The 14,329-nt window shown below is 54.4% G+C and overlaps 1 protein-coding gene across 20 annotated transcripts in view; it reads right to left on the reverse strand.

Moving 5' to 3' along the window:
* The window catches only part of MACF1 (microtubule actin crosslinking factor 1), a 347,599-nt gene extending 337,836 nt beyond the window's left edge, over positions 1-9,763 (reverse strand). For all 20 annotated transcript variants that reach the window (XM_047723646.1, XM_047723649.1, XM_047723645.1 and 17 more), the window contains exon 1: positions 9,529-9,763. In XM_047723646.1, coding sequence (XP_047579602.1) covers positions 9,529-9,748 — 220 coding nt within the window. In that variant the 5' untranslated portion in view covers positions 9,749-9,763. The remainder of the gene's footprint in view (positions 1-9,528) is intronic.
* Positions 9,764-14,329: the final 4,566 nt, after the last annotated feature.

The following is a 14,329-nucleotide window of genomic DNA, read 5'->3' on the forward strand; positions in this document are numbered from 1 at the left end:
CTCAGGACACCTGCCTCCAGGCCCAGCGCCCCCAATCTTCCATCACCAGCTAAAACTCCCTTTCCGCCCAGCCCCTGGAAACACTTCATTAAGCTTTGCCTCCAGTTTCCCAGACCACTCTGGGGTAAGAAGCGTCTACCCGCCATCATGCTGCCCTCTTCTGTTCAGAAAGTGCAACGTCGCTAATTTAAGAGGTCTGGATGGTGCCAGCCACCCAGGAAGACAAGATCCCTGCCACAGGCAGCCCGTCACCATAGCAACCCTCAAAATGGTTACTCAGCCATCTGGGTTACCATAGCAACTGGCCAAGTCTCTCCACCTCAGCCTCCCTAGGCCTTCTCCCCTGGATTGTCAGAGCCAATGCCAAAGAATCTCCAATCCTTACATGGGAGAAATGAGCAGAAGCTGGACCTCTGATAGGCAGCTGTCCCGAAGGGGCGTGGAATGCCTAACCCGCCCCGGGCTTCCTAAGGCACAGTGGAGATAATGGGAGTTAAGGCACTCCGTGAACCTTGAAGTGCCGCGCAGATGTTAGCTATTATTAAACTACCCTTCCTTGTAATGGGGGAGGCAGTGGGTTGCCCTAGGCAGAGCTAGAGCCATTCCCAACATGGCCTCTTACTGACCGGGAGACCTTGAGCAAGTTATGGGACTCTCTGGGTTTCTGTTCTATCTACCGTGGCACATCTGCCTCCTAAAGTTGTTTTAAGGATGAGGTCAAATGAAGCTTGTAAGCTACTAAGCACAAACCTGGCATTCGGAACATATCAATAGTACCTAGGAATGCTACCTAGGCCCCTCTGCGGTCTCCTAGGCTTTCTGTGATTCTAACTATTTTTTTCCCTCTCTTGAAGGAAACAGGCAAATGTGAGCCCCACTCATTCAACCACACCCAGTCTCCCTTCCTGCTCATCCTGTGTAGGGGCTCTTTGGTTCCTCCCAAACAGGGCTATAGGCACTCTGCACTCTTTGGGGGAATTGGGAGGTTCCCCAAATTAGGCGCTGTGGCTAATCCCTCCACTTGAAATAACATTGCCTGTGGCACCCGGATGGCTTAGTCAGTTAAGCATCTGCCTGCGGCTCAGGTCCTGATCCCAGAGTCCCAGGATCAAGCCCCTCATCAGGCTCCCTGCTCAGCAGAGAGCCTGCGTTTCCCTCTGCCTCTCACCCCGCTCATGCTCAAGTGACCTCTCTCTCTCTCTCAAAAATATAAATAAAATCTTAAGGGAAAAAAATAATAACATTTCCTCATTCAATGCTACCTCAGGACAGAAACCCCTAAAGGGTTAGTGAGAGGTAGCCTGGAAGCTGAGTACAGATCCCAGAGAAGCCCTGGAGAGGAAACAGCTCACCAACATCAGGGCAGGCCTGGGGTGCAGGCCCCTCTCACAAGACCAGAATCCCTTCCCTTTACGATTTTAAAGAATTCAGTCCTAATGCATCTCAAGTTCAGTATCTTAAGACTGAATCTTTGAAATCCATCTTCAGGGGACTTTCTTAATTACACTGGCAGGGTCCTGATTCATTTGAAGTGGTTTAGGCAAAACAAACAGATATCACTTCAGAAATCAAATTTCCAGACACAGAGCCAGGAATGCTTGAGCTCAGCTCTGCGTATTCCGGGAGTAGGGCATGAACCGCAAGCTGGAAGGGCCAGAAGATCAGATAAGCAACACTGGAAGGGACATGTGGGGCCCTTGCATTCAGAAGTCAGAATCCCACATGATGCCTCTGGGAAATGGGTTGAGTGGGATGGTTCCCATTAAGATATGACTACTGAACAGATAAACCAATATATTGACTACAGGGGGAAAGGCAATATGATAGATTTTTTTTATTTATTTGACAGAGAGAGAAATCACAAGCAGGCAGAGGTAGGTGGGGAGGGGGGGCAGGCTCCCTGTTGAGCAGAGCTCCTGATGCAGGGCTTGATCCCAGGACCCTGAGATCATGACCTGAGCCCAAGGCAGAGGCTTAACCCACTGAGCCACCCAGGCACCCCAATATGATAGTTTAAATGTGAGGCGGTGAAAGTGTGTGATTACTGGAACTTCCAACTCTGTAATTCGGGAGGCAGAAATGAGGTGCATGGCTGAAATAAGATTGGCCATGAATTGATCATTCTTGAATCTGGGTGATGGGGGTTCACTATACTATTCCCACAACTTTAGTGTATGTTTGAAATGTTCTGAAGAAGGTGGGGAATTTAGAGTTAGGCCGGGAATTTGGAGTTAGGCCGGGAATTTGGAGTTAGGCCAACCTGAGCCACAGCAACCAGGGGGCGCCATACACATTCAGCGATGCTGAACCCCAGCTCCACTAGCCCCTTACCGTCTGACCTCAGACAAGTTCCTTCTCCTCCTTACTGTAAAACCGGGAGAGTAGCAACTAGTTCCCAGGGTTCTGGGAGGACTGAATGATATAGGCACACATCTAGGACTCAATATACAGTGGCTTTTACAACTATTATTTACTAGGGGATCCCAGCTGACATCAGCAACTAGGAGCTCCTGGACTGAGTCCAGAGTTCAAATCCCCAAACCACCCACTGAATTCTTTAATTCCTAACTCCTCCCAGCTGTTCGCTCTTCATTTCCCTTCCTTCCTTTCTGCTAAGGCCGAAGAGAGGAGAACAGGAATAGAAACAAACAACAGGATATGCCCTTTCTCCTCAGGTTGTCCTGGCAGTCTTCTTTCTTTCCCAAGTCCCAGATCAAATGCTATCATAGTGCTAAGCTAGCAGTGGGGGCAGAAGTAGGGAAAAAGGCCTTCCCATTTGGAACTTCCAGATAACTCTGGCTTGCCACGTGCGCAGCTCAGGATGCGTGCTGGCTGCCTGCACAGGAGGGAGCTGGGTTCTGAAGCCCAGTTGGAGCCTAGCACAAAGCAGCTCTAGAAATATGTGGCAAACAAGCAAATGCATGATCAATGAATAAGAAAAGGAATGAATCGATGCATTCATGAATTAGTGAACAAGTGTATGAGCAAATGAATGACATTCATGGAATGGTTAATGTGTATCTAGTGCTGGTTACCTAGCAGGCATTGAGCCAAGCACTTCACTCTCACTATCTCATTTAACCCACCCCATGAGACTCTGCAGTGGCACTCTTGCTCCCCCCATTTTAACTGTGGGAAAGTGAGGCTCAGTGATGTTAGTCATTTCCTCGGGCTCACCCAACTGGCAAGTGATAGAACTGGAACTGGGACTCCAGCTGACTCCCAAAGCCATGCCCTTGAGTGAATGAATAGAAGAGTGAGCACGGGAGGGAGGAGACGAGTAAGGAGGGAATGCAGAGGGAAAGGCATGCCCAGAGACACACCCACTGAGGCTCCAGACAGAACCTCCCCCTAGACACAAGGCAAAACCCTGGTATCTTCTTGAGTAGGGGTGAGACACAGCTGAGGACAGAAACTTCCACCCATCATTGGTTTTCAGGTTACAAGGGCTGCCAGACCGTCTCTGCAGCAGCCTCCTAAGTCCAGGCAGAGACTGCAGCCAGGTGCACCATCTCTGCTCCTGCAGGAGCGCCAAGGCAGAGCCAGGAAGCTGGCCCACTTCTACCTGACAGGTGGCAACTGGCAGACTCAGGGCCAAATCACGGCAGGTCCTAGCCGCAGCAACTGGCCGGGTGTAGGATCGCACTTTGGTGGTGGTGGGTTATTAATACTCCCCCCCATCCAGATATGTTCACAGACCTCTTCCCGGGGGGAAGGCTGCAGCAACAAAAGAAAACGCAGCCCTAGATTCCGCTGTACAGTCAGGTCCTCTGGTGTCATGTCATCTCTAACCCCGTGGGACTGAGAAATGACAGGCTTCCGTAGCCCCCGAATGAACCAGTCCTTCCTCCGCATTCCTAACCTCAGCCCTTAGCTGCTCCAGAACAGAGAGGCATGAGTCAGACTGCCATTCCAAACCTGTCTCCGTGTGACCTGGGAAGTCACTGGAAAAGCATGATGGGAAACCAACAGCACAAAGCCGACACCTTGCAATGTGGCAATCACCTTCCTTTGCCAGCTGGGGTCCCACAAAGACCCTGAGCCTCAGAGGAAAGACAGTCAGGGTGTCTTTTCTGCTGCCTGCACAAAATTCTGCCCACGTGGTCACTTTCCATCCCTGCAGCTACGGTGACCCAGATTCACTTTCAAAGGGCTGGGGCTGAGCTGGTGGTGTGGAGCTCCAATTCTTTCTGCCCCACTTTCATGGGACTTTCCTGCTACCGAAACCAAGCTCCAGGATAGGATCAGGGGACTCCCGAGGATACTGCCAGGAAGAAGCAGAGAAGCTAGGAAGTAAGAGGAGCCTCCCTGGGTGCAAAGGTCAAAGAACCTGAGGCAAGCAAGACTGGCGGCTCTGGAGTAAGGGTTCCCAGTGGAATTGTTTTTAGGGCTCCCTTTCCTGCCCCTGCTTTCCTTTCTTCCCAACATGGTTTGGCCAGAAAAAAAAAAAAAAAAAAAAGCCTTTCCACCTGCCCTCTGACAAAGCCCTAGTGTGAACAAAAGAAAGGGATGGAATTAAGAGGCCGGGGGCCCCTCCCTGGCTCACCTGGGAAACTGCTGCCTTTCTGGAGACTCTATTGACTCTCCTAGTGGCTCAGAGAGCTTACAAGGAATGACACGCTAAGTGCAGTAACAGGCATGTTAACCCGTGTTGTCTAACACGTCCCGACTCTCACTCAATGATCATTCAAAGCAGATGCCATCATCTCCCTTTTACAGACAAGGAAACTGAGGCTCTAGGAAGTGAAGTCTTTCACCCAAGTTTTCTTTTTTTTTAAAGATTTTATTTATTTATTTTACAGAGAGAGAGCACAAGCAGGCAGAGAGGCAGGCAAAGAGGGAGAGAGGAGGAAGCAGGCTCCCTACCGAGCAGAAAGCCCGACGCGGGGCTCGATCCCAGGACCCTGAGATCATGACCTGAGCCGAAGGCAGAGGCCCAACACACTGAGCCACCCAGGCGCCCTCACCCAAGTTTTCTGCCTCTAGGTCCACTTGTCTCCACTGGGCCTGGCACCTAACTGGGGCTAAATCCATTTTTTTATTGAACAAATGAATGAACGAACAAGCAAAGAGGCTCCTTCTCAGAGCTTCCATCCTGGAGGAGAGATGCATGGGTGCAGAGAAGCAGGCCCCTTCCTCTGACCAGGCATAAGCTCTCAAACACTGGCTCCCCAAAGGGAAGCCCTTGAGAGACTCCAGCAGCGGAGGTGAGGTGAGCTCTCAAAGCAGGGCCAACCAGCATTGGAGCTGCATCTCATGGCCCTCACCAGGCTTCTAGATTCTAGTAAGCCCATGCTTTCAGGGTGAGATTCTGGGGCAACACCAGGCAGGGTAAGATGGGACTCCTGACTACAGCAACCTCTAGATCTGCTGACGGAAACAATGAACTGTAACATAAATCAACTGAAACAAGGGCTGGGCAGAGATATAATTGCTGCTGACTGACAGGGAAGGCTTTCTGAGGGAGGCCACACGGGAGAAGATGTTGGGAATGATGATTTCACCAGCACCTGCTGAGGGGTGGGTTGCTTTCTGCTGGTTAACTAGGAGGCCAGTCCTTAGCCCTGAGTCCCTATGCTCCCCTGTTTCACAGTGCACACAGGAATGTAATTATTTTTTCCTTGCTGTCCTCTCAACCAGACTGAGCTTTGTGAAGAAGGGACCACATCTTCAGCCATCTTTGAATATCAATGCCGAGAACAGGGAGGGTCCTGAAGATGTGAGGTTAAGTGGATGAATACCGGATTGATAGGTGGATGGGGAATTCTTCCTGCACCCAGCCCAGTCCCGGCCCAAAGGGGATCTCTCCTTCCAGACACTTTACTGCCATCTGCAGGAAATTTGTCATAATAAATATACAAAGCCACAATGACAGAAAGGAGGAATGGCGCCCCCTTAGAACTGTACAGCGTGCAACTGTGTGACTCTCTGTCCTACACCCAGCTTTTCTCTGGGGGGTGGGGAGCGCCCCACAAGCCCCAAGATATACAACTTTATTTCCTCTCCTGTGGGGTTGTGGTCCTTGGAAGACTACCTTCCCCAGTCCCTCCCATTCCTTGTTGCCTCCCACCAATGAGTAAGGCTATCGCTAAAGCTGGTTGGGCGGTAACAGAGAGCCAGAGGTCTTCAAAGAGGCAAAGTTTCAGAGATCTTTGTCCCTGCCTTTTTATAGGCCGGGATCTTGAGACCTCCACCAGAAGTGAGCAGGAGGGCTCTCAGGTGAGTCTGGAGACCAGCTCAGCTTTTTAGATTGTCACCTGCACAAGATTCAGCTGGGCCTGGTTGCCCCACGTTGCCTGAGGAAATGGAAATAACAGTGTACCCAGAGTCAGAGGCCTGTCTCTGCCAGGGTGTGACTACAAGCAAGTTGTTTAAATCCTCTGGGCCTCAGATCCTAACACAAGTCCTACCTAACTCGCAGTTATTGTGAAATTTCTATGCAAACCAAAACACAGATGGACAGAAACCGGCTTTCTTGGTAATGGACTATTGTTCCATTGTAATGGGGAGAGGCTTAAGGAGTTGAGAACAGGGCTGGCCAAGAAGAGAGAGAGAATCTGGCGGGAAAGGATGCGGATGGGAAGAATCGGGTTACAGCACGCATGTAGGCCCCAGAACCTGTGTGGGCTTTGTAGACTGAGATCAGCAGGTTTCTTTTCCTGACACGCCTCTCTGGTCGGACATGTGTGACCAGCAGGGCCCCCCTTCCCCCCGCCCCCAATCAGGCCTCTCAAGCGCAGGATGCTGAATGGGGCCAGGGAAGGAGGGAGGTCTCTACATTTGGTAAGACTGATTCAGACACCCCCACTTGGCTTCACCCCCAGACTCATGGGGAGGAGAAACCTGTATGGGCCACAGCTGGCTCCCAGGGCCAGACTGACTTCATTTCCTCCCAGAATGAAGGTTGTGACTTCAGAGAGACTTGGAGCACCCAGGGTCTCCCAGGCATGCCCTTCTGGCACCTCACAGGAAGCAGCCCCCGAAGAAGCCAGGCTGCCTTTTAAATAACCCTGGTCGAACCCCCACCAATGCTCCGAAGTCACAGCAAGATTGCAGCCAGGCGCTGCAGCAGCCGGCCCGCCTCTTCTCTGCTGCTAACGAAACACGCCCAACTGCAGCACACGAGTTATTTTTAACCATGACAGTCTCCACATTTTCAGCCTCCCTGGCCCAGCCCCCTCCCCAGGATTGTCATTTGGCAGCATCAGGAGGTACAGAAGATCAGCATGGATGCCGGAAACACAACACAGTGCCCGCTGCCCCTCGGCTTAGTGGACCCAGCAGCATCTTTAGAGACGTTGCCTGGGGCCCAAGCCCTCTCAAGCCCGCTCCACTCCCGTGCTAGACTTGCAATATTGAACGACAGGCAAATCATCCCGTGGGGCCCCTCAGAGCAGCCTGGAAGGGGAGCTCACCCCAAAGGGACCTAGAAGTATGTCTACGTGGTGGAGGATGGAGCTAGAGAGCATACGGAGGGAGGAGGCCACCTTCAGGAAAACGAGAGTGGGTCCTGAGACCCCTTGGTCGGGGCCCCTCAAGGTTGGAGACAAGTAAAGCCCTCTCAGCATCCTAGAGACAGCTGGGAAACTCTACGGACTGGCTGATGCCACAGGTCCAGACGTCTTGAGGAGGACGGAAGACCCTTCTCCAAGGGCTTCCTGCTGCCCACAAAAGCAGTGTAAACTCTCCAGCTTGCCGGGTCTCCTCCTTGGAAGTTCACCTTCTGCTAAAACCCTCCCTTCAGGACTTGAGCCCACAGAACCCTCTCCCTACCTAGCATCCCTTTACAGCTCACTGCCTGCTCCTGGATCACTCACAATTGGTGACACATTCTCCCCAAAACGCTCCTTGCACTCCTTCCATCATTCGGGGCTCGTTGATCTCCAACATGCACAAGGCCCTGTGCAAGTAGCTGGGGGCCAACACAGAAGCAAGACATGGTCTGGCGTTGCTAACAGTCCTGAGGGAGTGACAGGTTCCCTGAGGGATAATGGCTGAGCTGTACAAGGGAGAACAGGGGAGGGAAAAGTATGAATACGAGAGCGGAGGAGGGAGCTCTGGATACCCCTGGGGGTACTGGGGACAGACGAGGTCGCACTTTCCCAGTGCCTTACAGAGAAGAAAGCTACATCATGGGAGGTCTGAGCCCGCAAGGCACACAGCTCTAGGGGTCAAGGTACATCTCAGTGTGACAAGGTGCTTAGAGGCAGAGACAGCAGAAGGTGAAGCTCAGGAGGGCCCTGATTTCAGCGGCCTCTATTCCCTAGGCAAGGAAGAGCCAAAGAAGGCTCAGAAGCAGCTGAGTGACAAACAGGATCAGGTTCACATTTTAGAATGAAATACTCTTGTGAGTCACATGGAAGAGGGTCAAGACCACGAGAACTGAGAGGTGCAGGTTGGAAGACCCAGGTGGGAGGGGACAAAGCAGAGGCTGGCCGGGGCATTTGTTGAGAGACACCAAAGAGGGAGCAGGACAGGCCTTGGTGAAGGAATGAAAGCAGGTGATGTCACTGAACTAGCTGCTGCCCGGCTTAGTCTAGCTTGGCCTCTGTACTCTGGGCCCGCTGGCATCGGGGGACGCTAAGCATAGCTCCCAAAGGAGGCTTGGATACCCTCGAGGAAGCAGCAGAGGGAGCACTCCACAACACTCCCCCCACCCCTTTCCTGACCCAGAAACAGTGCTGAGAGCTTTCCATACATTATCTCATCTCATCCTCAAGGCAGCTCGGCACAGGAAGCAGTCTCAAGCTGAGGAAAGTGAGGCTCAGAGAGGGCAGGAGACTTGCCTAGAGCCACACAGCTGGCTGGTGGCAGGATCACTGGCCAGCACTTCCCCTCCCTGACTGCGGGGCCTGCACTCCTGACTGTGGCCCCGAGGGAGGCCCTACCGGCTCAGTCCACCTGCTAGCAGAGAAGTGGGCATATCCCACAGCAGCAGGCAGCCCCAGCCCTCGAGCAGCAGGGAGGCTAAGCAGCAGGAAGCAGTGTGAGTGAAACTGCCCTCTCCAAGGACTTACTCCAAGGAAATAACTCAACAGAAGTCAAGTGCTATTATTCATAAAGATGTTCTTTGCAGCACTGTCTATTGTGGCAAAAAAAAAAAAAAATTAGAAAATGAGTAGGATTTTTAAAATCATGAAATGTTACACAGCCTTTATAAATGGTAACTCTAAAGCCTAAGGTGTAACATGGAAAATCATTTGGGTATCAGAGTAAGTGAAAAAAGTCAGATCCAGAATGGTGTATAGACCATGAAGGCAACTGCATGGGGACAAAGATAGAGAAGGTGCAAAACTGCATCCAGGCCTCTGGCCAGCTCAGAGGGGTGAGGAATGGCAGAGTCTACTGTCTTGGGTTTTTCTTTAACGTTATTCCATCATCTTTCCAACAGTAACAATGCCAAGCTGGACTCCAGCTGGCTTGTCAGAGCGCCCCAGGAGGCCCCCTGCACAACCCGCCCCCAGCCGGTGCACACAGGCCCAGTGTCACCTTGCCTCCTGCCACCCTGCTCGCTAGGGCCTCTCTTACCAGCGACTCTGACCACGGCCCGCTCCGCAGGGTCCAGCACCGAGTCCTGGCTCTTCCGCTTCTTCTGCTCATGCAGTGGCAGGTTCCAGGGTAAGGTGTCCCCGGGGGGACATGGGGAGAGGCTCCCTGACCTCTCACTCCTGTACGATCTCTCACTCCGGCAGGACCGCTCACTCCGGCAGGACCGCTCACTGAGCGTTTCTTCGTCTGAGGAAGACATCGCCCAGGCAGGGGCTGCCGTAGGAGAGGGTCTAGGAGCCCAGGGACAGGTGGTCTGTGGGAGAGAGGAGAGCACATGAGCAGGTGAGGGGGTCGGTCGTATAAGGCACACTGGGACTTGGGAAGCAGGTGCTAGTCCTAGTTCTGCCATTGACTTGACCTCTGAATCTCAGTTTCTTCATCTGGAAAATGGGGTGATGATAATGCAGGGCAAAATGAATTCACAGGGGTTGACAGAAATCCCAGGACGTAACATGTAAAGATGTTCATAAATATGAAAGTACTCAGGGGGCCTGGGTGGCTCAGTTAGTTGAACGTCCGACTGTTGGTTTCGCCTCAGGTCATAATCTCAGGGTCGTGGGGTCCAGTCCCTCATCAGGCTCTGCGCTCAGTGCAGAGCCTGCTGGAGATTCTCTCTCTCCCTCTCCCTCCATGCCTCCCCCTACTCTCTCTCTCTCAAAAGAAATAAATAAAATCTTTAAAATAAATAAATAAATAAATACACCTGAAAATACTCTGTAAAAGTTAAGCTCCTATTCCTAGTAAGCGCTACTATTGTTAGTTGATCATTTGGACCTTTCAAGTCCCACAGATCATAAGACGTGGATTCAGGTTCTGCCCTGAGGAAGCTATTTGACCTCTGAGCCTCAGCATCCTCATCTGTAAAGTGGGGATGATGATAGCACCTACACCTCCCAGGGCTGTTTGCAAGGCACAAATGAGATCCTGCAGGTAAAGCGCGGAACAGGGCATGGTGTCTAGTAAGCACTTAATGGACAGCATCTACTGTTCCATTCCTGTTCAACCTACCTCCCAGGAATGTTGTTAAGGATAAAATGGGGCAGCAGATGGGAAGTATTTTCAAAAAGCTAAAGCACGATCTCACTGGCAGGCCTGAAACAAAGCTTGAGCTAAAATAGACAGAAATTCTACATCTGTCCCATTCCATCTTTGGCCAAGTCTATTGAGAAAAGTATTGAACTTGAAGTAAGACCAACCTGCGTGTCAACTCTGGTCTGGCCACTTTACAACTGGTGTGGTCTGGGGCAAGTCACTTCACCTCTCTGGGACTCAGTTTCCTCATCAACAAAATGGGGGCACTATTTCACCTTAGAGGATGTTTTAAGAACATAGTGAAATGCAAATCTAAAACTGGCTGGAACCACACAGGGCACACAATGGGTGTTAGATAAAATGTTCATTTGCTTATTCAAAGGACTGTTGTGGGAATAAGTGGCACAGCATGGGGGTGGGGGAGGTGGTACAGAAAGTTTTTCTGGTCATTTTAGCTAGTGGAGAGATCTGAATGGAAACACAACCACTCTGGGGCCAGCTGGGCTCCACCAGCCAGACTGGGCAGCCGTCCCTCAGCCAAGCCAAGCTCCTTTCCCAGAACCATCTGCTACACATGGCCCACCACCCCAGCGGCCTCATCAGAGCGTGGATGGTGCATGCCTTCAGCTACCAGCCTCCCTGCAGGCCCCAAATCCAGCTCAACTAAGCAGCTCTCACTTTGGCTCTAGGGTCCAGGTGGGGGGGAGACGGTCAGCTTTCCCTTATGGGGAATACCTGCACCTAGGTCTCTGGGTGCAGCTCCTCCCGGATTCTGGGAACCTCAACCTGGAGGGAGCAAGGGGCAGGGGCGGGCTCCTGGGTCATTGGCAGATCCCCACCAGAAGCACAGAATGTGAAAAGATAACAAAAGAAACATCAAACGTTTGCAGGAGGCCTCCAAGCAGCCACGGGCAGATAGAACAGCCCTTCCAGGACCCCTCCTGTGCGGGAAGCATTCGGGCCCTTTTCCCATGGAACATCAAGAAGGAATCTAGCCACAGAAAGGAAAGGACCCAGGATCTGGCACAGCTCTGCCTTTTATCCTAGCATTCCCCCCTCCCCGCAATTACTTCTGGTGCCCGTCTCCCACAGCCAGGTCCGGTGCCCAAGCGACTGCCCCCGCCTCGGGGGAAATTCAGGCCAGGCTTCCCTCCCCAGCGTCAGCAGCGGCCAGGAAAACGCCCCTCCTCTCAGACCACCTGCTTCAAGCCAGAACCGCCCATTCCTCCCCAAGACGCCCATTTACTACAAAGGCCGGCACATCCCCAGCCTCCTCCCGGGGAGACCGTCTCTCCCCAGCTCTACCCGGGTCAGTCAGCCTCCCCTCGCAAACACCTGTTTGACCTCGGGGCTCTCGCCCCACCCCTCGCTCACCTGAGTCACTCCATCAGCCCCCGAGTCGCCGGAGCGCGCGCCCACGCCCCCAGCCCACTCCCAAGGCCGCAGGCCCGGTGCGCGACGGGCACCTCACCTGGCTCTCGCTCGCTGAGGCCCTCCCGCCCCCGGTCCCCCACCCCTGCCCCGCGGTGGGGGAGGGGCGCGCCCGCGAACCCGGGGCCCCGCGGGTGGGTCCGCGTGCCTGCCGCGCGCGGCTGACAAAGAGCGGGGCCGCGCCATGCGGACGCGCGACCGGGAGCCGAGCGGGCGCCCAGGCCCGCGGCGGAGACCTGGGGCCGGGAAGCGCCTTCCCGGCCGGGCCCTGGCCGCTCCGCGGCTGTCTCGCCCGTCCCGAGAGGGCTCGTCGTACCATCTTCCCGGAGAACACGCCTCCCTCTGGCCCTGGCAGCGCCCGCCGCGGGGAGACCCCCGCCCCGCGAGCTTGGCGCTCCCCCGCCCGGGCCGCTGGGGCTGCAGGTGCGAGGCCCGGGCGGCCGCGATGCCCGCGCCTGTCAAGCCGCCTCCCCGCTGCCGCCGGCCGCCCGGGCTCGGGCGCGGCCGCCCCGCGCCATCCAGCACCGCGCCCCGCCGCCGCCGCGCACCCGGTGGACAGGAAGGGAGCCTGCAGCCAGCCCCGCGCCCCGCGCCTTACCTTGGGAGCCGGAGCAGCGGAGACTCGGCCGGCGGCAGCAGCAAAGGCGGCGGCGGCGGCGGGGCGCGCCCCGGGCTGGAGCGCAGAGCCGAGGGGAGCGGCTCCCACAATGGCCGAGCTCGCGGCGCCGAGCCCCCCGCCCCCCGCGCCCTAGCGGCAGCGGCTGAAGCGGAGCCGGCGCAGCCGCCCAACCCGCTCCCCCACCCCCAGCGCCGACGCCGCCCCCCGCCCCTCGATGCGCGCTCCCCCCCGCCCCGCACCCCACCCGCGGCCGCTGCTTCGCTCCCCGCGCGCCCCTGCCCGGCCGCAGCCCGGCGCCCCTCCAGCACTGCCCCCAGCGCCCTCCCTCTGGGTCCCTCCCCCACCCCGCAACTCCTCCTGTGCGGCCGCGGGGTTCCCAGGCCAATTCACACCCCCCACATTCCCCGCCCTGTGCTCCCGCGCCCTCTCCGCCCGGGCCCCGCGGCCGCTCGCTGACCCGGGCCTGGCTCATCCGCCCGCCCCTTTGAAGCTCCTCACCGCCGGTCCCCGAGTAGCTGTCCCAGGCTGCCGGGCCGTCTCTCAGCCCGGACCTGGTTCTTAACCCGCCCATTCCCCGGCCTGCCCCTCCTTTGCCGGTTTCCCCAAACCCACATTCTTTCCCTGCTCCTGGGGCTTCTGCTTCCGCTCGGGAGAGCTCCGGAGCCGGTCCACATACCCGCTGGGCTTCTGGAGCTGAATGTAGGAGGGATCAGAAGGAGGCCCCATCTTCCCCACAGGGTAAAGGGCAGAGGGGAACCAGGCCCCATGAGGCAACTCACTCTTGCGCTGCATCTCCTGAGAAAACATTTATTGAGCGGTTTCTGCATGCTCCGCCTAGTAATACAGAAAATAAGAACCAGAAATGCCTTCGGTGCTTTCATAGTACAGATAAGGGAGTATCTTCAGAGAAGGGAGGGTATTTGCCTCAAGTGACTCCTCGAGTGACCTGCATAGCAACAGCTGCTGTTTGGGTGTACCTCCTGGGAGACCAAGCAAGGACCATGGGAGGTGCTTTACCTGGGTCGTGCCGTGTCTGATCCTCACAATCCTGTTCATTCATTCTTTCAACGAATCTATGTACTGAGCATCTACCACGTGCCAGGCCCTAGGCTCTGTGCTAAGAATATAAGAGTGAGCAAGATACATCTGGTCCTGCCCACTGGCTCCACTGGACTCAGCAGTAAAGGCAGGATATAAACCTCAGTGGATCCCTTAAGGCCATATTATGATCATCAATTTCTGAGTGTAGAAACTGTGACTAGATAATTTACTCAGTCATCTAGGAAGAAAGTAGCCAATTCAGGACTAGGATCCATGTCCTTAGACTCCATATCCTGGGTCCTTTTTCTCTGTAAAGGTTAGGAAAAAGTGGGTGGGATCAACTTAGAGGCCCTTGAACTTCAAGCTAAGAAATCTGGTCTAAATTATGTGATTATGAGCAGCCAAGGAAGGAAGGAAAGCAGAAGAGTGAACGCAATCCAAAGACAGGCACAAGATGAGTGTGGATGGCTATGCCAGAAGACTATTGCAATAGTCCCAGCAAAGGTAATGAGGCTCTGATCCCAAGAAGGGACAGTGGAGACGGGAAGGGGGGATTTCCACCCATTGACACCTTCTAGGTTTCTGTCTGCATATATCCTCCCATGTTAAATAAAGGAAAGGAACCACCATTATTAAATTTCAGTAAGTGCTAGGCAA

Source organism: Lutra lutra, chromosome 4 (genome assembly GCF_902655055.1).
Source record: "Lutra lutra chromosome 4, mLutLut1.2, whole genome shotgun sequence".
Taxonomy (NCBI): Eukaryota; Metazoa; Chordata; class Mammalia; order Carnivora; family Mustelidae; genus Lutra; species Lutra lutra.